General features: G+C 49.6%; 2 protein-coding genes and 1 long non-coding RNA gene across 3 annotated transcripts; 1 reads left to right on the top strand and 2 right to left on the bottom strand.

The window, feature by feature from the left end:
* Nucleotides 1-642: 642 nt before the first annotated feature.
* On the bottom strand, nt 643-6,809 carry LOC116660399. Its single transcript, XR_004315906.1, has 2 exons — nt 6,761-6,809; nt 643-3,519 (listed from the first exon to the last, which is right to left on the bottom strand). It is a non-coding gene; the product is annotated as an uncharacterized LOC116660399 (long non-coding RNA).
* On the top strand, nt 6,513-14,263 carry TGOLN2 (trans-golgi network protein 2). Its single transcript, XM_014558316.2, has 4 exons — nt 6,513-6,947; nt 7,171-7,841; nt 8,825-8,908; nt 10,513-14,263. Exons 1-4 carry the CDS (start codon nt 6,902-6,904, stop codon nt 10,516-10,518), a joined length of 807 nt encoding a protein of 268 aa, XP_014413802.1. The 5' UTR covers nt 6,513-6,901; the 3' UTR covers nt 10,519-14,263.
* On the bottom strand, nt 14,257-27,133 carry RETSAT (retinol saturase). The gene is made up of 11 exons (XM_006183613.3): nt 26,817-27,133; nt 24,077-24,259; nt 23,378-23,619; nt 22,679-22,880; nt 22,061-22,258; nt 20,319-20,438; nt 16,796-16,934; nt 16,458-16,567; nt 16,214-16,380; nt 15,950-16,109; nt 14,257-15,672 (listed from the first exon to the last, which is right to left on the bottom strand). The coding sequence occupies exons 1-11, from the start codon at nt 26,983-26,985 to the stop codon at nt 15,533-15,535; spliced, it is 1,830 nt and encodes a 609-aa protein (XP_006183675.1). The 5' UTR covers nt 26,986-27,133; the 3' UTR covers nt 14,257-15,532.
* Between the last annotated feature and the right edge of the window lie 39 nt (nt 27,134-27,172).

Here is a 27,172-nt window from a genome sequence, read left to right as displayed (position 1 = left end):
CCTCCTCTGAGTATTTTAGTCCTTTTGTTGAATTAAGCCCCCTTCCTCACACCGAGCCCGGGGTGAGGGTTTTGCAGACACACAGAAGATTACTGCTAATTGGAGGGGGATATAAATCTTGCCTGATTCAACTAGAAAAATCCAGCCGAGCTTCCAGTCTCGAATGTGCACAGACCAGTCTGCATCGATAACTGAGATCCAGAGAGAGGGGTCTTTTTATTTCCATTTGTCCTGTAATTACCAAGAAGGGTGTCCTTGGATTGCTTTGCATGTATCTTGCCCCACAGCTAATTTTTCATTGTTGTTACAGCCGTATTGAGATAGAATTCACATAACACAATTCACCCATTTAAAGTGTACAGTTTGATGGTTTTGAGTATGTTCAAAGCTGTGTACCCATCATCACAGTCGATTTTAGAACATGTTCAAAATTCTCAAAAAGAAACCCTATACTCTTTAATACCCTCCACTTCCTCCTTCTCACCCCACTCCCACCCCAGCCCAGCCCAGCCCTTGGCAAACATGAATCTCCTTTCTGTCTCTGGATGTGTCTTTTCTGGCTATTTCATTTAAATGGAATCATACATACAGTGTGGTCCTTTCTCACTGACTTCTTTCAGCATAATACTTTCAAGATTCATCCATGTTGTATGTAACAGCACTTCATTTGGTTTTTTTTTTTTTTTAGGATGGTAAAACAGATAGAACAAAATTTGTCCTTTTAAACAATGTACAATTCAGTGGCATTAATTACATCCGTGGTATTGTACAACCATCATCACCGTCTATTTCCAAAACTTGTCATCACTCTAAACAGAATCTCTGTAACCATTAAGCAGTAACTCCCTTAGTTCCCTCCCCCTAGCCCCTGGTAACTCCTAATCTACTTTCTCTTTCTAAATATTTCATATAAATGGACTCATAAAACACTTGTCCTCTTGTGCCTGACTGACTTAGCTTAGCATAATGTTTTCCAGGTTAATCTACGTTGTAACATATATCAGAGTTGTGTTTTTTAAGTCTTGATAAAATAATTTAGTTTCTTTTACCTTTTTCTGAGTACTTGCCAGGTTTTTCACCCTACTCAGACACACAGCTTTTTAAATTGTGGTAAAATATGTAATATAACATATATATGTATGATATGTATAAGTTGACAGTTTAGTGGCATCAAGTACATTCATGATGTTGTGCAACCATAATTTCCAGAATTTTTTCATCATCCAAACAAAAACTGTACCCATTAAACATTGACTCCCCATTCCCCCCTTCCCTCAGACTTAAGGAACCTCTAATCTACTTTCTATCTTTATAAATTTGCCTCTTTTAGGTAACTCATGTAAGAAGAATCATACAGTCCTTGTCCTTTTGTGCCTGGCTTATTTCACTCAGCGTAATGTTTCCGAGGTTCATCCATGTTGTAGTGTGAGTCAGCGTTTCATCCCTTTTTATACCTGAGTAATATTCTATCGTACGTATAAATGACATTCTATTTATTCATTCATCCATTCAGGAATACATGGGCTGTTTCCACATTTTGACTCTTGTGAATAATGCTGCTATCAACATTCACATACAAATGTAAGTTTGAGTCCCTGTTTTCAATTCTTTGGGGTTTATACCTGGAAGCAGAACTGCTGGGTCATACGGTAATTCCGTGTTTTAACTTTTTGAGGAATTGCCAAACTGTTTTCCAAAGCTCTGCAACATTTTACATTGCAATCAGCAAAGTGAGGGTTCTAATTTCCCCACATCCTTACCAACGTATTATTTTGTTTTTTTTGATTACAGCCATCCTGCTAGGTGTGAAGTGGCATCTCACTGTGACTTTGATTTGCATTTACTCAACTAATACTAATGGCGCTGACCATAAAAGTATAGGCTTAATTCCAGACTCTCAGTTCTATTCCATTTACCTCTGTCTTTATGCCTGTACCACACTGTCCTAATTACCATCATTCTGTAGTAAATTTTAAAATTGGGAAGTGAGAGTCTTCCAGTTTCGTTCTTTTTCAAAACTGTTTTGGCTATTACGGGTCTCCTGCATTTTCATGTGAATTTTAGGATCAGCTTGTCAACTTCTTCCAAGATGCCCGCTGGGACTGTAATAGGCATTGGGGAGCACAGCTATTCTAACAATCAAGTCTTCCAGTCCATGCACATGGGATGTCTTTTCATCTATTCAGGGCTTCTTCAGTTCCTTTCAATAATCTCTCATAAATTTTCACAGTGTCAGTTTTGCACTTCATTTGTTAACTTTACACCTAAGGATTGCATTCTTTTTCATACAATGGTAAATGAAATTGTTTTTTAATTTCATTGTTAGGTTGTCCATTGCAAGTGTACAGAAATACAACCGACTTTTGTAGAATGCTCTTACAGCTTACAACCGTGCTGAACTCATCCTAATAAATTTTTAGAAAATCCTCAGGACTTTATACAAGGTCATGTTATCTGCAAATAGCAATAGTTTTATTTCTTCCTTTCCAATCTGGATGCTTTTTGTTCTGTTTTCTTGCTGAGCTGTCTCGGCTACTTCCAGTACAAAGCTGAACAGAAGTGGGGAGAGCATACATCGTTGTTCCTTATCCCAGCGGGAAAGCACCCAGTCTTTACCATTAAGTATGACCTTAGTTGTAAGGTTTCTGCACATGCCCCCTTCAGACTGAGGAAGTTCCCTTCTTTTCTGAGTTTGTTGAGTGTTTTCATCATGAAGAAGTGCAAGGCAATTTTAAGACTTATTCAAGTTACACCCTACCGTTCCCTTAAACCGAAATTGGTGTGAGTTAGGAGTTAGTGCTAAGATCTGCTTCTTAGAAAAAAAAAAAACCACACAACTGAAGCAGGTGCCACAGTAGATCTGTGGTGCCTAACATAACGCAGGCCCTCAGCACCGCTCATCGATTATTACACGTACCCTGGGTCAGCTTCCTCTCTTAGTCCCCTCAACAACGTTTCTCTCCACCATCAAGCCCCCAGTTTAATCCCCACCCTCTTACTCTCAAAGACTGCCTTACCTCTTAGAGTATCAAGAAAATTGAGGCCAGCTCTCGTTTGATCTCCAACAGCCCTACCTAAACATCCTCTCACCCCCGGCCGTTCTAACCGCCTTTCTGCAGGTCTTACGTGTCAACCCCGGGTTCAACCCAGTGGGAACTGCACTACTGCTCTCCAGACCTCGGCCCTTCATCTTGGGTACCTTGTTCCACCAGTCGTCCAGCCACTGTATCTGTCCTGTAATCTTGGTCTAATACTGTCTTCCTCTCAGTCAATAAAAAAACTTAATCTTCTCCCACATTAGAAACCCTCTGTTTCTCATTCACACTTCCAGGAAACGGTGGTTTCTACTTACCTTCCATTCACCACTTGCCCCACTGCCACCGGGGTTTGCTCCCACTAGTCTGCTGAAATATCTAAGTCCTTATCTTACTTCAGCTCTGTGCTGGGTTTAAGACTGTTGATTCCATTTTCCTTCTGGAAACACTTGCTCCTATGACAACTGTGAACCCTCAAAGGATGCTGAGTAAACAAATAGTGGAAAACAAGGAGAGGTTAGTGTCCTAAAAGACAAGTGACAAGACTAGTAGCACTAAAGCTACAAAGAGGTCTGCAAGGTAAGAACTGCATGAGTGGTTTTGTAACTTGCTCTGTTTCCAGCTGATACCATATGCACACAGATGCCTATAAAAAAGGGAGAACCAACAAAATATTCATGATCATAGCTCTGGATTACAGGATAGTTCTATTTTCTTACTTTAGCTTATCTTTGTTTTTTTAACTTTTCTATAATGAACACATTAATTATAATAACAACAATTTGGGGGAACCTTAATTATATGCTAGATACTGTGTTAAATACTCTGTATGAATTATCTAACCCTCAACACTTTGATTCCCATTTCATAATGAAGAACTTGATACTTAAAGCAATTAAGTAAATTCCCCCAAGTCATGTGAATTACTTGTTCAAAAACTATTCAAGAATAATAGTTAGTGACTATTTTTTTTTCTTATCAAATTAGCAGGTTAAGAATATTCACTGCTGTCCAAGGATGGGTAAGATAATAGGACAACCTTAAGCAAGTTGCTTCATTTTTTTGAGGGTCTGTCTCATGCCCTTAACCAGTCCCTGATTACAAATAATAGTTACTAACAGTAGAAAACTGAAAATAATTCAGATCTCCAATAATAAGGGAACTGTCACAAAAATTATGATAAACTCAAATTACTTTTTCTGAAACTATTAAGTCATATTTTCTAAACAATATTTTAGTTAGGGAAACAGTTCCTATATTTACCTTCGAACTCCATGCTCACATTTCCAACTACCTCCCTGACACCTCCACTTGACTGTCCCACAGGCATCTTAAACAAGAGCAGGATGAATTCATTTTCTATGCCCTACCCTTATTAAATCTGGTTTTCTACACCTTCCTCACCATCCCCCTCCCTCCCAAGTCCAGTCCACCTCCACGGTCTGTTGGTGTTGCCTCCCAAGTTTATCTCAAGTCCAACCACTTCCCTCCGTTCTCACCGTCCCTGTGTTGGTCCTGTTTGGACTACAGCAAGTCTCCTTAATGATTAACTCCTAAATCCACTCTTCTCCCCTCACCACCCTGACGACAGATTCTTCACCTGACAAGCAGACTAACCTTCAAAACTTCCCGTCTCTGATTATATCTTTCCCCTACCTACACCTCTTTAATGGCTTCTCGTTTATGTTAGGATAAAATATAAAACTTTGGACATGGCCCACGAACTCTGCATGATTTGGACCCTTATTTTCTCTCCTGCCTAATAATGGGTCAGGCTTAATAATATGCCATTCTCCTATCTACACACACAAACACAAATGTGCGCACATATGAGTGTGCTAAGCCAATATCCTTTTTTTTTAATTGAAATATAGTTGACGGACGATATTATGTTAGTTTCACGTGTACTACATAGTGATCTGACATTTGCATGTATTACAAAATGATCACCACGTAAGTTTAGTAACCATTTGTCCTAGGCCGGTATTCTCTAAGGTTACTCAAGTATTTATTTAGGGGAGGTGGAGACAATTTTAGAAACATTCACTTACCAATTCACTTCCTCTAGCCAGAGTCATGGTTCTGAAATAATTTGGTAAACAATTTCTCACTTCACTCTGATTCTTATTCTCGCCTTAGTGATGAGAGTGTGTGTGAGATTTTCTTACAACAGAAAAACACTGAGACGCATATTAAAGAGGTTTTAAATGACAAGGCACTTGTTCTTGAAAATTGTATCTATGCCATGTACTAGTCCTTAAAACCCTTTAGAATTTGGACTAACTAGTACTGAATGCCATGGAACCCGAATATTGTACTCAGACTGCAGGGGAGTGTTTATCTCCTGACAGCTGTAGTCCTTTTCAGTGGGATTACATTTCAACCTGCGTTAACTGGCATAGTTTTTGATGTACTTTTGTGCCCCAAAGAGATTTATGTTCGGGACAACTCTCAGATTATTTACTCCTTAATCCAGATCTGCTCCAGCCTCATCCCCTGCCATTCTTCTTCTTCTCTGTTATCTGACAATGCTATCATCATCTTTTTTCTTACACAAAATACCGAGTTCCCACCTGTCTCCAGGCCTCTGCACACCCTGTACACTCAGCCAGGAAAGCTCACCCTCCTCTTCCCTTCAATCTCACCAGAGAAATACCTACAGTCTACACCTGGTCCTCAGCTCAAAGTGCCTTTCTCAACAAAGCTCATGTTTTCTGTACTTTTCTTTCTTAGCATTTCTTGGAATGTGTGTGCACATGCACACACACACACATCTGTGTAAATATTTGATTAATGTTTGTGGTCCACTAAATTACATGTTCCATTAAGTTAGCGCCTACCATTTTTTAAACCTTAGTCCACAAAGCACATACTCTGGCCAGTGTTCATAAAACGATTTCATTATAAACAACAATAACTATAAACGTAATTTTAAACAGTGTAATGCAAAACTGCCCAATGGTTCCAATTTGGGAGAAAATTAATATGCATAGAAAAAAGACAACGAAAATACACTAATTAAGAAGGAAAGGAAAATATGTCTATTTGTATTTGTTAAAAAAAAAAAAAAACTAGATGTAAAGTTGCGGAGTAGAGAGCAAGAATTTTCTACCTGTACTTAAAAAAAAATCCCGTTCTGATTTTTGAACCATTAAATGTATTACGTAATCAAAAACATTAAGTATTTGCCGGACAGAAATACACTAAAACATTAACACTGATTACCCTGGAAGAGTGGGACAAAAATTTTGTTTTCTACTTCTACACATTCAGTGGATTTTCTGCAGGAAACACGAAGACCTTCTAAGATCAGGAAAAGGATGGACTTTTTAGAAAACATCTCTGGCGACCTCAGAGGGCAGTTCCCATGGAGTCGGGAGAGAGGGCAGCAAGGTTGCGCAGGCTCCCGCCACAGATTTCCACACGTTCGTGTGCAGCAGGGCAGGAACCACGAGACACGGGGAAAGATACGCAGGAAGGCGATGCTGCGAAGTGACGCGCGGCCCAGCGACGTCACACTCCCGTGGGACCCCGCGGGCCAGAGAGCTCGTGCTCGGCCTGGATAGTCCCATAAGTATGAGAGGAAAAGGAGAGTGACACGTCCGTTGCGACAGCCACGGAGCAAAAGAGCCAGGGAAAGGTGGATACGCCCTTCACAGAGGACAGCACGACACCGCCACCGACAAAATCCGCCACAACCAGAAAGAAGCTGCGGAACTACTCACCCCGCAGGCCTTTCCCCAAGCCCCGCCCTGGGCTCCCGGCGGGGCTGCGGAGGACGCGCGCAGGAAGGGGCGGGGCTTCGAGAGCTGAGCCCGCGCGCCGATCTCGCGATAGCAGTAGAGGGCGGAAGCGCAATCTGCAGGATGCGGTTCCTGGTTGCGTTTGTCTTGCTGAGCGTCGCCGTGGCGGGTGAGACCCCCCCATTTCTGCCAGCCCCCAATAATCCCACTCTCGACCCCGGGCCCACCATCCTCGCCGAGGCCGATCCCCACCTGACCTCACTTCCCTGCCCTGCCCCTCACCACCCCTCCGCTCGCCATCACCCCTCCTCCCCTGTTTGTCCGTTGCAGGGATCTGCGGGTTCCTTTCTCCCCGCTTGCCTCTGTTCAGCTACCTGGTTTCTGTTTTTCAGAGGCCTTGCAGCCCACTTCTCCGCCAACCACCAGCCTCGCTCCGAAGGAAACTCAGCCTTCTACAGGACCTCTCACCTCGAGCCAACCGTCTAAGCAAAAAGATACTGGCAAAACCACTCTGAAACAGCACTCCACGAATGACAGCTCTAGCCGGCCGGCATCGGAGCTGCACACCACGAAAGCCGGCCCTGGAGAGTCGACATCGGAGCAACAGCCCTCTGGAGACTCCAACCAGCAGGTCCCCAGCGCCTCCTCTGATAACAAGGAGGTCACAAAGCCTGACTTCAACACACTAGCTGACAAAACTCTACAAGCTTCCAGAACTGAAGCTGGGGGAAACGTATTACCGGGCTCCGAACCCCCTTCTCCCCAGCAGGAGGGAGAAGATAAGTCTTTAGCGCCAAGTGAAGATGTGGAGCCCAAGGACACTGAGGAAGAGGATACAGAGCCTGAAGAGGATTCACCACCCAAAGAAGAGAAAGAAATGCCTGACCCTGTCTCCAGTAAGAACCGTGAAGAGACGTCTTTGAACCCCTTGAATAAGCAAGATGACCCTGATAAGGATAATTTTGGAAGTGCCGGTGCGGAGAGCAGCCACTTCTTTGCGTATCTGGTGACAGCAGCCATCCTCGTTGCTGTCCTCTACATTGCCTACCACAACAAGCGGAAGGTAAGTTGAGAGCCACCCTAAGAAGAGCAATGGGGTTTCCTCCACCCAGAAAGCGTGGTGTGAGTGTTCATCACTCATCTGCCTGTAAGCACTGGGAATTTAAAACAGACTTCAGTTTTCTTCTCAGACCCTGCTAGGGCTCTTTACTCCTGTTGTAGAAACCATTTGTTTTCATGTCTGTTTCCTCTGCGGGCCCTCTGCTGTTGCATCAGGTGCCGAGTTTAGGACATTATTATGACCTGACCTGAGTTGAGGCCTCCTCCCATAATATTGAACTTCGATCCTTCACAGCCTGAGAGGACCCGAGTAGCTGTCAGTTTGTTAGTTAGAGCACTTCTCTTGCTGCTTCCACTCTCAAAAAAGACAATGCTTCCTGTCTTATTATTATCTCTAGCTTAGTAACCACTCTAACTACAAAATGATTGCATTTCTTATTGAGCCCTAAGAACTTCGTAGTTTCTATAGGCTGTTTAAAATTGAAGGATTCAGTTCATGATAGCCATGAGGCCTAGGGCTGTGAGAAATGAGGGGAGACATTTAGTAAAATGTCCTTGTTCTACATCCAAGTATTCATCATGGCATGAGATGAGAGTGATAAGGTTAAGATGAAGTGAACTGGGGGGTGAAAGAATATATTGGCAGATAAGTAAATATTGCTTATGATTAAAAAAAAAAAAAAGGGATCGCTTAGCCTGGAGGAGGCTAAGTTGGGGAGGAGCTGGCAGTTCTTTTCACCAAGTGCTCTTGAGTAAATGACTCCCACAAGCTAGAGCCTAGAACTGCCCTCCTGCATCTGACATTTCCTGTTTAGCAGCATGAAGGATTCTGATGTAACGAGGCCCTGACCTTTCTGTGGACATACTGCTTTTTTTGCTGTCAGGGTCATTAACAAATGGGCCACCAGGTGATTACCTCTGATTTCAGAGACTGAAACGTGTCATTATAGAGTGACTTGTTAATCACTTTCTTTTTCCTTGCCCTAGATTATTGCTTTTGTCCTGGAAGGGAAAAGATCCAAGGTCACTCGGCGGCCAAAGGCCAGTGACTACCAGCGTTTGGACCAGAAGGTAAGGAAGGAAGAGCCGGGTCCATGGGAGGGATATGCACTTTCAGATGGGCCCAGCAGTGCGCTTGCGTCTGGCATGGTGGCTGCAGCTGATTCTGGGGCGGGGTGGGGGGCTACCATTGCCCCTGCCCTTTTGAGACTTAAAGACATCCATATAAACATATCTGCAGTGTTGGAGCTAGAAGAAATTCTCAAGTACTCAACAGCTTCTTCCTTCAACAAATGAGGAAACTCAGGCCCAGAAACACTAGGTTTTTTTCCCCTAATTTCCCACTACAAGTTTATGGCAAAATCTAGGTCTGAGGGCAGCTCTCTAGGCTTTCGTCCTGTACTTTTTGCCCTCCACTAGCACTTCCTAAATTTTAATCGGCGTATGACTCACCCTAGGAATTGTGATAAAAAGCACAATGAAATATATATATAAAAAAAAACAACACAGTGTGTCTGGGGTGAGCCAATGTGTCTTCATTTCTAGGGAGTTCCCAGGTGCCATTCTTCATGCTGCTGGAACGGCACTTTGGATGGTAAAGCACTAGTGTACACTCCCTGAAAACAAACACACCCAGAAACGGAGGATCTGGGAGCCTCCAGCCCCCCGCTCAGCCCTGCAAATAGGCTTCCTGAGTGCGGCCAGCTCAGGCCCCTGCCAGGGACCGGCTGTTGCCTCTGCCTCGCTGCCAGCACACGCCCTTCCTCCCTCTGTGCAGTTCACTGAGGGCATTGGGCAAGAGTAGTTGGTGCCCAGCTGTGCGTTGTTCCCAGACTTACAAGGAACACAGCTCACATGTACAGCTCAGACCAGGCCACTCAGCTCAGAACCCCTTTGTCAGCTGACCCAGTGGGTCAGCTTCACAGTTTAACCCTAGCCTAGTACCCTCCCAGATAATTGACTCCAGGGATTTTTTTTTCCCCTTCATTATAATTTTTTTTAATAAAGCCTTATTTTATTTTAGTTTTTGGGGTTTTTTTGGGGGGGGTAATTAGCTTTTTTATTATTTATTTTTAGAGGAGGTGCTAGGGGTTGAACCCAGGACCTCGTGCATGCCAGTCATGCACTCTACCACTTGAGCTATACCCTCCCCACCATAATTTTGTTCTGATTAAGAAAAATGCACGTGTAAACAATTCAAAACAATACAGAATGGTACAAGGTGGAAGCCATGATTCCCATATGCCCTCCACCAAGTCTGGCTCTTTCTAGTGTATGTTTTACCACAAACCAACTTTTAAAATAATTTTATGGGGCGGGGAGAAGGATAGCTCAGTGGTAGAGAGCATGCTTAGCATGCACAAGGTCCTGGGTTTGATCCCCAGTACCTCCACTGAAATAAATACATAAATAAATAAACCTCATAAGCACCCATCACCAAGAAAAAGCTTTAAAATGTTTTTCCATAATTGTAAAAAAATAATAATAATTTGATGTGCTTTTATTGCTGGTTCTATGGTGGAGGGTCAGTTTGTCTTAATTCTGAATTTTTTCCCCGAATTGCGACTCCTGTTTGATTCCCCCTCCACCCCGACCCCTCCTCCAATCACAGTAGTAAGGCATGTTCCTCTGAAAAAAGTGACCGTTACCAATGGGTTGTGTTGCTCCCGTTTCAGATTTGATTTTTCTGTTCTCAAGAACCTTGTCCTCCCTGCTGATGTGTTTCTAAATCAAGAAAAATGAAGAGAAGAATACTGTGACATAAGAGACAGCCCCCCCTCTAGGGCTCGGCGGCAAGTCCCGGCCGGCAGAGGCGGGGGGCATTGCTTTGGTTTTTGCACCTGCACTTTGGTGACCCTGTCCTCCTGTGTTCCTGTTATTTATGCTGGTGTCTTCCAGCCTTTCCCCCTCTAAGTGTGAGTTGAGGAACATGCGGGCTCCCAGCCGTGACCAAAGGGAGCTCCCAGCCTAGGCAGGTGACTGCTGTTGACTGCCCTCCCTGGGGCCTTGGCTCTGTGCTAAAGTTAGCCCCTGAAGGTAGCAGCGCACTCACCACTATTTACCTTCGCGGACCTAGGAGGAAGCTGTAGGTTGAGGTGCGTTTCTAGTAAGTCCTCTCCCTGAGCAGCGGGGCTGGCGGTGGGGGGGTGCCCTACAGAAGATGGAGAAGATGGTAAATGTCGATGAGCAGAGAGCTCCTTTGCACCCACAGTTCTCCTCCAAGGCTTCAGCCACAAACCCAAACAGCCACTAAAAAAGCACTCTGGCGCCTGTGGATCCAGCCTGTCTCGCAACCTCTTCACGTTCTTCTGGTGTCTTCATGTCACTGAGGACAAAGTGAATCCACCTCCATTCGGTTGTCCTGAGCAGGAAGCTCAACTTGGCGGTTCTGGGAGCAAAGCCGTAGCGCCACTGTCCTATCGCAGGTTCTTTTGAGAATAACAGTTGCAGTTACTGAATCTCTGTGCTCGTCCCTGCCCCCACCGGTCGTTACAGATGCTCTCAGACGCTCTCGGGAGTACGGTGAACTCGTGCTCCGGGCGGGGGAGCATGTGGGAGGGCTGGTTTGGGTCTGCGTGTTTTTCCCAAGGGCTTTCGTGAACCAGGTTTCCCACCAACTCTGTTCTGCCTTTGTTGCCTAGAACAGACAAAACAGACTTCTATTTACAAACTGACTATACGCCCTCTTCCACCTAATCTAGTTAATGGTCCTCTTATCTGATACAAAATGCCAAGGGTAATGAGTAAAAATTCCCCTTCTGTCCCACGTCAGGGGTTTTTAAAATGGAAGAAATTTGGAGAGTCCCCCGGGGTGACCGGGGCTAGTGGCTTGGGTCATGCTGTGGTTTGAAGTTTGACTTAAATCTGTCCTTGTGGGGCTGCCCGATTGCAGAGAGCCTAGAGAGAGTCGTTTCTGCAAAGAGAAAACTGAGAGAGAACAGCTGGTGTCAGGGAAACGCAGAGAAGGGGGGAAGTGAGAGGATGGGATGCGTTCTGTGCTGTCGAAGACGTCTGGCCGAAGAAGGGACCGGCCTGTCTGTCACGCTGTCTTCTACCTTGCTTAAAACAGCCCACGACTTCGAGTTGAGGTTTTCATTCTTTGCAGGTGACATCTGTGCAAGTAAGAAGGGAACGTCCCTACCTTCCTTCCTCCCCTCTTGTTTCTTCTTTCTGCCCATCTCCACTAGCCCCTTGTGTCTGCCTTCGTGCCTGCCCGGATCCCTCTGCTCCCAGCCAGTCTATGTGGTTCCTTCTGCCATTCACCCTCTCCAGAAAGTGTCGCTTCCATCCCCTTGCCCTGCATCCTCTTCATAACCTTTACAAACTCACTTTGGTCCCTGTCTTTCCACTGATGATGTTTTCCCAGAGGTTCAGGTCACCCAGTCCAATGGCTTGTTCTCAAAGCTTAGTCTTGGCCCTGATAGAATTGGACACTATGGACCGTCCAAACTGACCTCCCCTCTTTGGGGCCTGTGTCCTGGCTTCTGAGAACTCCTTTGCCTTATCCTGTGCTGATGGGGGAGAAGGCCCTCGAAGACACGTCTGTCTATTCCTCTCTTGTCGGGTGCGCACCCAGGCCCCTGTGCCACCTTGTCCTTGCTGTGGCCTCTGTTCCCTGGCTCCCTGCAGGGTGCTCCCCCTTCTCTTCTTTCCCCAGACTCCCCCACCTCCACGCTTGGCTCTTTCCATTTCACTCCAGTAGCTCTTAATAATGCCGGTCACAAATGGTGCAACGCCAGCAGAGCAGGGCATCCAGTATCCGACGTCTCTGTCTGATCTCCCCAAGAAAAGTAAGCTCCTTGTGGGACATTCCCCCCCCCCCATGGCGCCGTCTGTGGATCTGCCTAACACGGGACAGGCCCCGGGGACGTCAGGAATTGGGTGTCTTCTTACAGAGGAGACGTGTTCTCTGTGCAGGACATCTGGATGTGACCTGACTGGGGTCTCACCCAGCTCTTTCTGGCTACTGGTTGCTGTCCCTTACTGATGGACTTTGCAGTAAGGAGGAGAGCAGAGAAAGGTTGGTTCCAGGCACCAGGAGGGTGGGCCCCAAGTGGGTGCACAAGTCATGTGGCGTCCACATAGCTTTTTGAGCCTCCAAGAAGTACCGTTCCTTGTGTGAGTTATGATAGAACTGAAGTTTCACTCTAGAGATCGCCCTGGGAGAAGTCTCCCACACCACAGGGAAGGTCGTTCTCTGGCTAATTGTCTTTTTGAAAATAGACTCTTTGAAGCGTGTTTTCCTGTAGATTGTGTAGATGAAGGTGGGCTGGTGGAGGCATCTGTCCCGCCAGGGAGGGGCAGGGAGCAGGCGTGAGAGGCCCCGCATCCCTGTTTTCAGGAGCCACCTTAAGTGGCTTCCTGTGCATCTCCTCTCGCGTGTAAAGGGACCAGCGTGATCTTGGGGCAGCACAGCTCTGTGCTCCCCTTCCCGCCCCCCGCTTTCGCTTGCAGGATGTTTGTTTGGATGGATCTGTGCTTCAGTCACGGATGCTAACAGAGGAGCTTGCTTCCCTGCTTCAGATCACCGGGCAGAGTTATCTGATGAGTCCCCCTCTGGACTGAGGGAGTAGAAGGCATCTAACTAGACAGGCTCAGAGACCTCAGAAAGACCTGACAGCCGGCGATGCGCACGCTGACATCTCTCTTCCCATGACGACTCTTAACGGAACACTGGGTGATGGGACTCCGAGCCTCGGAAATTCCCCGGATGAGCATTCACATCTTCTTCTGCCATTTCGTGTCATTTGATTCAAAAGCCTGCCCCTTGTTTTCACAGGGTAACTTGATAAGTAATGCTGCATGTGTGATGAAAACTAGCACGCTTTGCCCGTGTTCTGAATCATTTGAACAGCAAGGAGAGCGTGCCATCCACCAGCCCCAGTAGCCCTGCCAGCCATTTTTCTAAAAACTCTTCCTGGAATGGTTGTGTTTGGCTTGGCTTTGCTTAAGACAGAATCCTGGGAAGAGATTTTCAAATTTAATTTAACTGTGCATCCAGAACCAGGACTAACTCAACTCCACTCCCCAAGTCCCAGGTGAATTTCCTAAATATCCCAATTTAGAAACTGCTCGGTAAAGTTACGGGGTCTGAGCTGTAGAGTGTTTCAAGCTGCCAGCAAAGCCAGCTTCCTCACACTCTGATGCTCCTTTAATGCAGCAGTCTGACGTGTTACATAAATGAGTGATTGTTGAAATTTTCCCTTCTTTTTTGTTTACCCAATTAGTAGAACACCACTGTTTTGCAATGTTTTATATTTCCAGCTTGTAACTTAATGATAATTACTTAATTTTATTTCTTTAAAGCTTCTTCGGTCTGATGATAAGTATTTTTCAGTGTATGTTTTACTGAGCTTCTGTGAGGGCCATTGCAATGAAGTTTTGTATCTGCACAGAAACCAAAATAAATTTCAAATATTAAAGCTATCAAATCATTACATTTATTTTTTTTTTCCTTTCTTTTAAAAAAGGAGAGTTGATAGGGTTAGTACTATATTGTATTCATTTCAGGTGTAGAACAGCGATTCGGCATTTATCTACAAGTTAATCACATTAAGGCAAGTAACCATCTGTCCCCGCGCGACGTCACTACGCTATTGCCGGTTACAGTGCACTTCTTCATCCCCCTCGTAATATCAAATTTATTAAAACTGCATAAAAATGAACTGAAACAAGGTCTAACACAAGTAAAAGGTCATTTTTTTTTTACCCTTTGGCCTTCATTCACCTTCCCACCTGCTCTCCACGTACGTACTGATAAACTGAAATGCCACTCCCAGACTTGGCACACTTTCTGTAGCCTTTCAGGTTCTGATCCTGACTGATTTCCAAACCCAGAAATCATGCAGCCGGTGTTCTAGGTCTGGGAGGTAGCTGGGCTGTTAGTCATAATGTGTCTGACTGCTAACACCCCTACCTTGCTGTGTATTTTTGGAAGATAAGCTTTGAGGCTCAGGCCCGGAGCTCTGGGAGGGTATCTCGGTGCCGGCACGTGAGACCCTGATGTCACCTGGATCAGAAAGAAGACGAGCCTTGGGCCTGGCTACATACGAACTAGATGTGCTCGCCTACCGCATATCTTGCCTTCTAACGTGTCCTGTCTGACCCCCAGCTCCCACATCCACACGGAGCCTATCAATCACACGGGTTTCCCCACCCTCTCAAAGAGCCACTGGAACCAGAAAAATGGGATCTGGAGCCTCTGACCCTGTGGAACTACAACCACAACCTTGCTCATCAGGCACCCTCTCCTCCACAGTGCAGACCTGCAGCACAGCACAGAGTGAACGGGAGGAGAAGCCTCGGGCCCACAGGACCCACCGGCCCACCAGGCTTCAGCTCACCCATGCTCGAGGGTTCTAGCCATGTGGCCAAAAGAACACTCCGTCCAAGGGCTCAGAGTCTGGAAGTGTGGGTGTGGAATGCAGAGCACTGTTAACGAGCCATTAAAGCTGCCCAAATCAGTAGCCCACACTGGGCCTTTTTTGGGATGGCGTGTTACAAAAGGTGTGGACGAGCACCGCCTGCCCTGGGTGGAAGAAGCTGTATGCTAGCCCTGTGTGTTGGACATCTACTCAAAAAACAGCAACAAATTAGAGTTATTTACGTGATCAAGGAAGTAATGCAGAAAGACATGGGTAAGTCAGGGCAGTGCCACAGCACCAGCCAAATTCCTCTGATTCATCCCCAACTGAACTAATTCTTTTTCTTCTGTGCCTGGATCCTTGAGCCAAGCTTCTGAAGGTCTGAGTACACGTTCCGCTTCAGGATGGCGCTGCTGCAAAGCAGGGCCCCTTGCAGGGCTCCCATCAACCCACAGGTGAAGATGTCCTGGCCTAGGAGACGTGAACAGAGGCCTGTGAGCACTGCTGCCTGCCCCCATCACGTCGGGGAGAGGGGAGGACAAGGGAGGACAAAGATTCTTGGTTCATCCCCCTGAGCTGGGGCCACTGAGTGCTGGCTTCAGACCAGGACCAGGGCCCACGGCTGCCGAGGCAGCACAGCCAGGGTGTGGGTGGCTGCAGGGGACAGACAGCAGGATCTGAGGACAGGGACAGGGGATGTGGGGTGTCAGGGAGGCCCAGGGCCTCAGGTTTTGGCCGAATGGGGTACCTGTCAGGTAGAGGTTGGGGATGGGGCTCTGGGCCCTCACGGAGGCCATCGCATGAGGATGCAGGCGGCTCAGATCATGGTCAGCCCCATAGCAGGCACCCTGGGGAGTCGCCAGGTAGAACTGAGCCGTCAGCGGGGATCCTCCCGTCACACTGTCCACCTGAGGAGATGAGAGATGGGGAGTGGGACCCTGTGAGATCCTCGCCTCTTCCCTTCCTGCCCTTCCTGGAGCTCAGTCACCCGGCCCTCATTCCCCTGCCCTACCTTCCCCTCCAGCTGTGGGAACAGCTTCAGGGCGACTGACAGAGAGGCTTCCACGAAGGAGCTTTTGAGGGCCTCGTAGTCGCTGCTCCGCTTTCCCTTGGGCTCGCCCTGCCACTCCTCGAACCACTTGTAGGAGGTGGGCACCAGCATGACCAGGGTGGACCGGTCTGGGGACGCAGAGCCGGGTCACTACAGCCGCCCCTTCCCCAGCCAGCTCCCCTCCCCCTGGGACCTGTAGCCCCACCTGGGTACCGGTCCTCCCAGGTCGGGTCCTTGGCCGAAGGGGAAGCAAAGAAGAGGATGGGCATGTGGGCTGCAGCCTCGTCCCTGGGCTTAGAGAGGTAGCGCTCCATCCTGGGGGAGGAGGGGGCTGTTGGTCTCTGGCCTTGGTCCTCCTGGCAGCCACCAGCACCACCCCAAGGGCAGTTCATCCCCAGGGACCCCTCCAAAGGGATGAAGCTGAGGGGCAGCCTGGGTGGGAGAAAGCCCTATCGGGAGTGGATTCTGCCCACCTCCTCCCATCCCATCGCCTGCTGCCTCTCCCGGGGCTCAGCCTCCCCGACGTGCACATAGATGCCTTACGCCTTGTCCATGTCTGTGTCAAAATAAATGTAGTAGTTGGTGGACTGCAAACCCAGTTCCTTCTTGGTGCCTCGGAGACAGACGAAGACCAAGAAAATGCTCAAGCTGGGCCGCACCATCCCCAGCTGCCGCTTCACGCCTGCAGAGAGTCCGGAGGGCTGTGTGAGCCGTCGCCACAGATGGCCACTGATGGCCACCAACGGCCACCGCCGCCCTGGAGAGGCCTGCAGATGCCTGCTCCCTTCATCTGCAGCCTCAGCCCTTCGGACAACGCATTTCAACATCGACTTGGCGGGGGCCTGCTCTTCTGTCTCCCACCTGCAAAGGCCACAGCCCCAGACTTCTGCTCTGCGCTCCTTCAGAAGCAGGTGACACTCAGCCTCCCCGAGCCGGCTCACCGCGCCTGCAGGACGGTCTCAAGCTCACTGCCTCCAACTGTCCCCTTAATGTTTTTCAGTGATGAGCCATGACTGGGCTCCAAACTGCCAAGAACACCGATGTGAACAGTAGTTTGTTATAAGCCTTGCCTTCAGTATTAAGTTTAATACAAGCTTATCTAATGAATAAATGCGCCTAATTCCTACTGTGCTGGACAGTCAGCACAAGGCCTCAAAGCCATGAGCCATGCCGGTGAAGAGATGTGAACAGCATCACAGGCACCTGGCACCTGGCATTTCAGGGTTCAGCTGGGGAGGAGGGAGGAACAGCACTGGAGTGGAAAGGTGACAGCCATTGGATGTCCCCTGGACGGAAGCTGCTGGGCAGCCCCACCTCTCAGCCGATGCTCCCAGACCAGTTTTCTGGAAATTGCTCCCCCAAACTAGCCCTTGTTCTTGTTCCCAGGACACTTTCAGCCCCTGCCTGAGGGATAGCTCACCACTGGCTGCTCTGCTTAATTCATGTAACAAATATTTGTTGAGGACCTAAAACGTGCTGAGTGAGGAGGAGTCAGATAAGATGCCCACCTCCTGCAAAAGAGAGCTTCCAGAAGAAGCCCGCCACCCTCTTAGAGGCTGCAGAGAACTGAGTGCAGTGGGTAGGATGACCACAGAATGTGTCATCCAGAAAAAGCCACTTTTGAGAGTGAAAGCGGGCGTTGTAACAGTGGAAGTAGGGCAATGGCCTTAAGGTTTCCAGGCACTGAGGCGGGAAGGGGAGGTGGTAAGGAGCAGGAACTGCCCAGGGCCGCAGGTGCACCTTCCCACCTGGGCCCCAGCGTTGCCAAGTGACCACACCCCATCTCCAGGTGGGGTGGGGTGGGTGCGGAGAGGACCAGGGGCCCGGGAGTGAAACCCGCTAGGTCTTCAGAGGCCTGTTAGAACAGCAACCACCTCCGCGCAGCCCCGCCTTTCCCTTTCTCCACCTGGAAGGAGGGGGTCCAGGAGCCACACACCTGGCAGCAAAATATAACCTCGGGCCTTAAATCAGGCACACAGTGATTACACCAAGCCCTAATTCTCAACCCCAGCCTTAGCTTCCCTTACTGATTGTCAAACCAGCCCTGGAATTTAAGAAAAGCACTCTTGTCACAAAGGCCCCTCTGCCTGACCACCCCACCTCCACCCGCCACCTGACCCAGAACCGCCTGTCCCCATGGCGCCCAGATACCCAGTTCCCATCTCTGAAAGGGAGACAGAACTGTGAGACTCTCTACCCTGCAACAGCTGGAAACAAAGGAGTCCCAGCGCCTGGGGTCTCTGAGTTAAGCGTCATTAGCACCACTGCCTGAAATGTTCTCAAACTGAGATTCACCTGGGGCAGCATCTAACTTTGCACCCAAGAGGGACAAGTGGCCCTTCAGCCAGGTCGGGGCTGGCACCCCAGCCCGTCTTCCAGGCTGAGACAGGTGGAGGCTGTGGCCGGCAGTGAAGGGAGGGCAGGGCAGCGGCAACTCTGAAGCGTGGCTGCCCGGAGGGGAGGCGGGCCTGGCGGGAAGTGGGCTGTCGGGGACAGTGGCAGGGTTCAGAGGTCCGGGGAGAGAGGGAAGCAGGAAGTGCCAACAGCCAGTGGGCGGTCTCTGCCTCACCCCATTCGGCTCACCCAGTCTGAGAGAGGGCTGGCCTCTGCTGGCAGTCATGCTGGCCGAGGCCCAGCCAAGTGGGGCAAAGGACTGAGGAGGCCAGTTTCTGGGAGGACACGTCCTGTCTCTTGGAGACAATCACAGCTGCCACCCACCCTCTCCCCACAGGGAAACCCAAGACCTCACTCTCCCACTGAAGCCACCTGGCCCGGCTCCCTCGGGGATGGAGAGTTCCTTCCACTGCTCTCAGGGCCCCCACTCCGGGGCCCACTGAAGTCCATGGTTTCCACCCCACCCGCACCTTGAGCTGCTCCTTACTCTCCACCTCCCGCCCCAGCCAGAGGCCTCCACCCAGACCCCTCTCTCCTACCCCCCGGGTTACTGGTCCCCTCCAGCCCAGCGGCCCCCTTCCCTCAAGCATGTCGGGAGCTTCCGGCTACACTCCAAAATGGTGGCGTCCCAGCTAACCTTGGCTCAGCCACTGTTTCTTGTGGGCTGACCTGCTCTCCTGCCCCTTCTAGTGAGGCCTTCTCTCTGGAGGCCCCACTCTTCCCAGCCCAGAGAGGGCCAAGAGCTCAGGCTTTCGAGTCAGACACCCCAGCAGCCTGTCTTGGCTTGAGCACCTCCAGCTGGTTGGCCCTGGGAAGTTCCTCACTTACACACCTGTTTCCCCAGCCATGAACATTAGGGCGACGCTCTCTCCCTAGTGGCTGAGCATCCAGTGCAAGGACAAAGCTATAGCTCGCACACAGACAGGCCCCCCACCCCGACCAAAATACATAGGCTTTCATTTTTAGACTATCAGGAGATGGCCAGACTGAGGCATATTTCCATCTGGGTCCCAGGTTTCGAGTGCTGGGCTCAAGGAACAGAAGAAAGCCAGCAGGGTACTCCTGTAGCCTGCACACCGATCCGGAGCTGGTTCCCAAAGAAACAGGAAAATATAACCTTGGGCCCCAGGAGAGGCCCGCAGCGATCACGCCAGGCCTTTCTCCTCCACGACAGCCTTAGTTCCTTTACCGATAATGTCAGACCAGGCTTCCCCACTCAGTAAGTGAGGAATTAAGAAAGGAAGCAGAATTCATGAGGCAACCTAAGTGAAAACCCCAGAAATGTCCCTTTAGGACTCAACCCACCGTCATTAACTATCAGAGAGAGGATCTAAGATCTAGGGAAACCAGAAATGGGCAACTTGGACTAGAGACTCGAACAGAGGAGAGGGAACTGTGGTTGAGGTTACAAGGGGAACGGGAGTAAATATGCCAAGAATGAAATGAGAGAGAAGGACCAAGGGGTCTTTGAGGAGGATGCAATACAAAGGAAGTTGACCCCAACCCCTGAACAGAGGCCTGCTGGGAATGGACATTAGGGACCAGTGTGTTCCTCTTTCTGTCTAAGGCGGGTCAAAGGGCAGCCCTGATTCAAGGAGGAGCCAGGCTGAGTAAGCTGCCTGCAGAGGGGCCAGGCTGGGGAACTTGGAGAGCGACGCAGCCCGGCGTTTACCTGGCAGAGAGCGGGCCTTCTCGGGCAGCAAGTGCTTGTAGGTGTTGAACAGTCCCACGTCAGAGATCACGACAGGGCAGTGGATGTCCACCAGCTCCTGACCTTTCTTCACGGTGACACCTGCAGGCACAAGAGCTTGGCTGGGGCTCTGTGTGTTCCAGGAGGACGAGAAAGGCCCCTATCCCCGCCAGATCTCTCCCCCGGGCAGGCGGGCAAAACTGCGAAGTGAGGGGAACATCCTCAAGCACCCCCAGGGCATCCCACAGTCACCCCCACTTGCTTCCAACCCCCCCACCCCTGCGTGGGCTCTCCTCTCTTCACACGAACCCCAACGAAGCTGGTGGGCTGAAGGCCTTTGCTGGAATCCCAGGCCCCTCCTCACCGCTGCCGGAGCTCTGGTTCCAACACTCTCCTTAACATCCTCCAGTGACACCTCAACCTCTATCAAACCCCAAAGCCTTGTATCGGCCTTCCATGACGTGGCCCCTCCTGGGCACCCAGCCTCGTCTCTGGCCATTCTCACCCAACTATTAGGTGGAACTACATGAAACAGCTGGTAGTCGACCATGTTTTTGACCTATAAATACGGCAGTTTCTTATGATTCAACCTAACATTTTCAGCTCTTTCCTACCTCTGTGCCTCTGCACATTCTATTCCCCCGGCCTGGAATAAACCTACCCGCCTCTCTGGCTTCTCCTCCCTCTTTGTGGCCTCCCTCTGAGGCCTTCCCTGCCACCATCCTCTGTCACCTCCACCCTCAGCACGTGCCCCTACGGGGCATGTCAATTATCTTCCCCATGAGCTGGAAACTTCTTAAATGAGAGATTAGGATTTACGTATCTTTTATCTCCACCTTTTATCACTTAGCACATGAAAAACACAAATAAATATATTCGGAACTGAATTTACTGAACCGATAAACCCACCTTGATTCATAAGCCCCTTCCGGCTGGAAAAACTTGCTCATGAAAAGGAGAGAGAGTCTCACACAGCTGCCAGCTGCCTCTCCTCCCCCTGGCAACTTCCCGGACTCCTCTACAAACGCGTCCTCAGAGATCTCCCTTGATTTTTTCATGCACTGGGCCACCCACTCACCCCCTCCTCCCTAACAGATTTCTCTGGCAAATTCACGGTCACACCAGTCCTCTTTTCCTAGGGCCTCCTCCGTCCCTGTCCCCAATGCTTCTTAAGCACCACCCCCTCCCCGTTCTATTTACTGGAGTCCATCCTTGCATAGCGCCTCCCCTCACGGAGTTCACCCACAGGGGGATTCTGACTCCCTGCAGGTGACCTCAAATGCCTGAGCTGGGACAGTGAGTGTCATTTATAGATCGAGGGCAGGGCAGCCTGCCGGCCCGCACATGCCCTACGGAGTGCCCAGGTACGGACCCACTCCACTGAACGTTTACTGGGCTCTGTTATCTAGAATCTACAGACATAAAGATTAAAAAGACACAGCCCCTACACTCAAGAAGGCCCTGGGTTACTGGATAACTATTTTTATCTATTGAAAAAATGATGAAATACTGTTCTCTGGGAACCACGCAATCCTTTACCCTTCCTGTGTCCTTTTTACCTCTGAACCAATCACTATTTCTCCACCCGTTTGGAGGCAGATTCCAGCTTTTAAGCTCCCACGAGGAGGTCAGTTCTGCACCTTCTGCCCTCACTGCTTTCTTTTCTCTGGGGTCTCCCCTCCACTCCAGCCCAAGGACCATGAAGCCCCATGCAGGCCTCTCACCACAGGCTCTCCCAGCTGAGTCCAGCAAGATGCTCTGCACAGGAGCCCTCGTCAGGACGGCGCCCCCAGCCTGCTGAATCACACGGATGGTGTGGAAGGCGATTTCACTGGAGCCCCCTCGGGGGTAAAAGGCCCCTTCCAGGTAGTGGTTAACCAGCAGAGCATGCATGGAAAAGGCCGTATAGCTGGGGGTCACACCTACAAAATGAAGGAAGGGGTGACGAGGCAGGAGCAGGCAGCAACACCATTCAGGAAGGGACACGGTTCCCATCAGAAAACACGTGGCCTGAGGCTCTCCACCCCAGGATCCAAGTGATCCCCAGAGAAGCCAGAGGGCCTGTTTCCATCAAAACGTGGGGAACCACCCTGGGGCCAGGGGGAGTGTCCTCCCTGCCAACTGCCAGGCTGCCGGGGAGGGCAGTGGTGGTTGGGAAGGAAGGTCATCCAGAGCATGGATGAATGGCCTTTTCTCCAGAGCATCCAGCAGGGAGGTGGACAGACGTCTCCTCCCTAAGCTCCCTAAGCTCCCTGGGGTGAATGCTGCTCCATTTCAGTCAGTCCAGCAGGTGCAGGAAGGAAGATCGAGGGAACCGCCCAGGGCCCCAGGCTGGTACCCACCGTATGTGGGGAAGATGTAGCTGAGCACCGCCTGGAGCTCCCGGGAGGCTGGGAGCTGCTGCAGGACCTCGGCCAGGCTCTGGGTGGACGCGCGAAGGAACGGAGAGAATCGGGTGAGCAGCCTGCACTTGCTGAGCACCTGAGCCACAGGCAGCGGGAGGATCTTCAACAACATGGCATGAAGGACTCCGCGGGATACCACCTGGGGAGGAAACCGGTAGGGAGGAACCGCCTGGCCCCCAGCAGCGCTGTAACAGCATCTCTCCGAGAGCCTGCACTGGCCGAGGGCCCTGAAACACTTACCCGGCTGAACATGGATTTTTAAAACTCTGTACTCTGAATTTTTTTCCATCCTCCCCTCATATGATTCCTTTTTGGCTTTTCAGTTTCCTGCCCAAATTCCTTTTGAAAAATCGCAATCTGGTCTCAGAGGAAGTGGAAAAGGGCGCCTATGTGAACACAGCCTGGTGAGCGAGGAGAACAGGGCGCCCCCAGAGGCCGGAGTGAGCATTGCAGCTGTTGAGCCCAGGCTGCAGAGACAGAGGGGCCAGCTGCGCACAGAGGCCAACCCGGGTTGGGGGCTGAGTTCCAGACAGACATGCCTGCTCCTCCTTCCTGCTTCCCTCACCACTCACTCCTCTAATGCGGAAGGTCAGCCTTGTCGGGACTAGGCGGGGGTCCTCAGCGTGTCCAGCTTACCTTCACCAGCTTTATGTACTTGTCGATGGCAGCTTCTTCCTGGGGAAACTTGTCCTTGAGGCCCTGAATGTACGCTTTCTTCCCACTGTACATGGGAAACTCCTTTCGGCCGCTGGGCCCTTCTAGTACCATGATGTCAAAGGGTGAGGGCAAGGCAGCCCAGTCCAGCTGCCCCTCAGTGATCTGGTCCAAGGTAAAACGGCCAAAGCTGCCCTCATGCATGCGACCAACATAATGGATTCCTGTTGGGAGACAGAAAAACAAGGCATCGTAGAGAGAAGGCGACTGAGCCCTGAAAGGCTCCAACAAGGAAGCAACGTGAAAGAGGTTGTTCTGGGGGAGGGCACAGCCTGGTGGTAGAGTGCATGCCTAGCATGCACAAGGTCCTGGGTGGAATCCCCACTCCACTAAAAAAATGAGTAAAAAGCTAATTATCTCTTTCCCCAAAATAAAAAAATAAAAACAACAACAACAACAACAAAAGAAAGAGTTTGTCCTGCAGGGCCAAGTCCACGCCTGGGGGGGCTACCCACCCTTTCTGTAGAGGGTAGTTGCAGCAGAAACCACCAAATCCCTGCCCAGTTCAGCTCCCAGCAGGTACGGCTGTCAGACAAGGAAAGTGGTGCCCAGGGAGAAGACGTGGTCCCCCAAATCACAGAAATGCCCATTATCCCACACCCTTTTCCACAGAAGCCTTACCCGTGTCAAATTCAAGGCCATCCTGTCTAAAGGTATGACAACAGCCTCCTGCCTTGGTGTGTTGTTCCAGCACCAGAACTCGCTTGCCAGCTTTGGCCAGGATCGCAGCGGCAGCCAGGCCCCCAAAGCCGCTGCCAATCACCACCACATCTAGCTTCTCTGGCACCAGTCTGGCTGAGAAAGCTGCAGCACAGGGGAAGAGATAGAGGGTGGGCTGCTCAGGCGGGACAGCGAAAGAGCAAAGATGTGGAAACCAAGGCAGAACCCTCTAGCTTGTACAATGCAGGAAAACTCTAGAGCAGCTTGGCTCGGAACTCCCGGCTAGAATATCACCAACACTTTGCTGGGAAATGCTCAAGGCCAGCCAGGCAGATTAAACAGAGTGATTTGGTTTGATCAGAACTGATTTAACCAAAAACTAACAAAATAAAAAAGAACTGATTTAACCAAAGCCACCTATGTACCTGGGGATTTTCCCTACTTTCAAAGAAAGTAAGACTCGAGAAATTATTATAAGAAAAACAAGCAACAAAAAAATCTGACAACAGTGGGGGGAGGGTATAGCTCAAGTGGTAGAGTGCATGCTTAGCATGCATGAGGTCCTAGGTTCAATCCCCAGTACCTCCTCTAAAAATAAATAAACCTAATTACCTCCCCCCACCAAAAAAAAGGGAAAAATTCTGACAACATAAGCTGAGAAACCAAAAACCAGACAGAGAGTGAGCTAGGGAAGAAACAATACAAGGAGGTGGGGGAAGAGGGAGTGTCGTGGGGCAGGCTGCTGGCTCAAGGAACTACCCCATTCACAAGCAGGTTATCTTGGGAAAATGTAAAGTCTGCAGGGAGAGGTGGGCCAGCCCGGTCATATGATGGTTCTTCAAGATCCTGATGCAGAGGCGTGGGCAGCACAGAGCTGCTTGGAGGCTGCTGCTCTGAGACGTCACAGCACCACCCCCCTCACACTGGGGAAGCCTGGAGGCAGGGTTGAAAGGGCAGTACCTAAACAAGACAAAACTGGACAGCCCGTGGTGCTTGATGGGCACTCCCCACACAAGGTCTGTTCTTTAAAGATCACTCCTGAAGAACTGAGATTTGCAATCTTTCAAGCTGCTAGAGAACTTGGGAAACTTTTAACTTTTCAAATGTTTTTTAAAAAAGACTTAGAGTGAAAAACTGCATAGCCGTTTAGCACACTGTCACTAATTTCCTGCATGGCCATTAACAAGTCACTCCAAGGTGCAAGGTACAGTTCAGTGGTAGAGTGCATGTCTAGCATGCACAAGGTCCTGGGTTCAATTCCTAGCACCTGTTTAAAAAAATTTTTTTAATAAATAAATCTAAAATTACTTCCCCTCCATAAAATTTTTTTAAAAGGAAAGGAAAGAAAAAAAGGAAAAATTTTAAAAAGGAAATTTAAAGAAGGGAAAAAAGTCACTCCATTATCTGGGTTGGTCTAAAAATTGATAATTAGTTTAACTGTTTTTCTTAACTGTAATCACTTGAGGGACCAAATGCAATTTCCTATAAAGGTTTCTGTGTAGCTCTTCTATGTACCTGAACCCCTGTGGGAAGACAAATTAAAAAGTTAAAGTCTTAAAACCAGTAAGAGAAAGGTCTCTTTATCACGTGAGCATGAGCCATACTAAGGGGCGGGGCCTGGACCAGGCTATGCCCAGACCTTTGCTCACCAAAGTCCTTGCCCAAGATGGTGGGGCCATAATTCGCTGGGTCCCAGTGGGCAGCAGCTCACCCTGCCAGAATGGGAATACTAGAGTGAAAAATACATTTCATATTACATCCCAGAATATATGTTAGTATATAACATAAATACCTGAAACAGAAGTTTCACAATACTTACCAGAACTATATATGATGCACTCTGATGTTTTCAACTCTACTTCACTTTAAAATGCTAGTCCCAACCCACTCAGTAGATTTCATGACCCACTAAGAGATCACAACCTGGTGTGAAATACAGTTAAAGTAGTTATCTCATTTTTAGACCAACCCAGATAATGGAGTGATTCGTTAATGGTCATGCAGGAAATTTGTGACAGTGTGCTTAATGGTTATGCAGGAAATTAGTGACAAGTCCAATTAAAACTGATCTCAGCAGTTCCGACTAATAGTCCATTCACTCAGAACAGTACCATCTCCAACTGTGAAGCAAGGCTTGTCACACAAAATACTAGTGAGGGACCCAGGAGATCAAACAGGGTAAACTTTTTTTTTTTTAAAGCGGCATAACTCTTTCTTTAAACTTTAGAAAGAAGCCCCAAATACTTTTTAAAGATGACAGAGAACGTCCTTTGGTCAAAGAGCAGACTCTGTTGGGCGTCTCCCTAAGTTTTCAAGCCATGGTCCAACCAGTCAAGTCGCTCGATGGACCAAATGCAATTTCCTATAAAGGTTTCTGTGCAGCAATCCCACGGGGGTCTCTGAACCCATGTGGGAAAATAAGTGAAAAAGTTAAGGTCTTAAAACCAAGTGGGGGAAAGGTCTCCAAGTAGGGGGAAAGCCAGTGCCCGCGCCGGGGGAGCCACGATTCCCTGAGCCTGTGGGGGTGAAGGCTCTCGCCGGTGGAGGACTCTAAAGCGGGCGTCTCCACCTGCAAGGAAGCCTTTTACGTCTGGGGACCCTGAGGCCTGGGTCCGGCAGCAGCTCGCCCTGCGGGGATGGGAACGCCAGCCCGCGAGGATGCCCGGGCGCAGCCTCGGACCCCGGGGTCTCTCCCGCTGACCTTGCCTGAGAACCTTCTTCCTGGCCTCCTTGTCGGTCACCAGGGGCGCGGGTGGTCGCCTGACATCCTCGAGGAAGGGATTCGGGGAGCCGCCTGCAAACAGCGCCTTGTAAACTTTGCGAAGGACCGCCAGCAGCAGCACGGCCAGCAGCAGCAGCGACAGCCACATCGCGCCGGCGCCGGACGCGGGCAGCTCGTCCGCTTGGACTGCGCCCGCGGCGCCCCAGAGGTAGCCTGGCCTCCCAGCCGGGAGGTGGAGGCAGCTTGGACCGCTGACCAACCAGCACTCTTCGGGTGGGACGCCAAGCCTCCGACGCAGATTGACCCTCCCGGCTCCTCGTACTTCCTTCTCCCGC

This window comes from Camelus ferus, chromosome 28, assembly GCF_009834535.1.
Source record: "Camelus ferus isolate YT-003-E chromosome 28, BCGSAC_Cfer_1.0, whole genome shotgun sequence".
Classification (NCBI taxonomy): domain Eukaryota; kingdom Metazoa; phylum Chordata; class Mammalia; order Artiodactyla; family Camelidae; genus Camelus; species Camelus ferus.
This window is presented reverse-complemented; position numbering and strand designations above follow the sequence as displayed.

What these genes read in the sequence shown, in the direction of transcription:
- TGOLN2 (XM_014558316.2), top strand. Translation starts at nt 6,902, where the DNA reads ATGCGGTTCCTGGTTGCGTTTGTCTTGCTGAGCGTCGCCGTGGCGG. An exon ending in GCTGAGCGTCGCCGTGGCGG is followed by an intron (nt 6,948 to 7,170) that starts GTGAGACCCCCC and finishes TCTGTTTTTCAG; the next exon opens with AGGCCTTGCAGCCCACTTCT. An exon ending in CCTACCACAACAAGCGGAAG is followed by an intron (nt 7,842 to 8,824) that starts GTAAGTTGAGAG and finishes TCCTTGCCCTAG; the next exon opens with ATTATTGCTTTTGTCCTGGA.
- RETSAT (XM_006183613.3), bottom strand. Translation starts at nt 26,985, where the DNA reads ATGTGGCTGTCGCTGCTGCTGCTGGCCGTGCTGCTGCTGGCGGTCCTT. An exon ending in GACACAGACATGGACAAGGC is followed by an intron (nt 16,568 to 16,795) that starts GTAAGGCATCTA and finishes CTCCTCCCCCAG; the next exon opens with GATGGAGCGCTACCTCTCTA. An exon ending in CTGGGAGGACCGGTACCCAG is followed by an intron (nt 16,381 to 16,457) that starts GTGGGGCTACAG and finishes CTGCGTCCCCAG; the next exon opens with ACCGGTCCACCCTGGTCATG.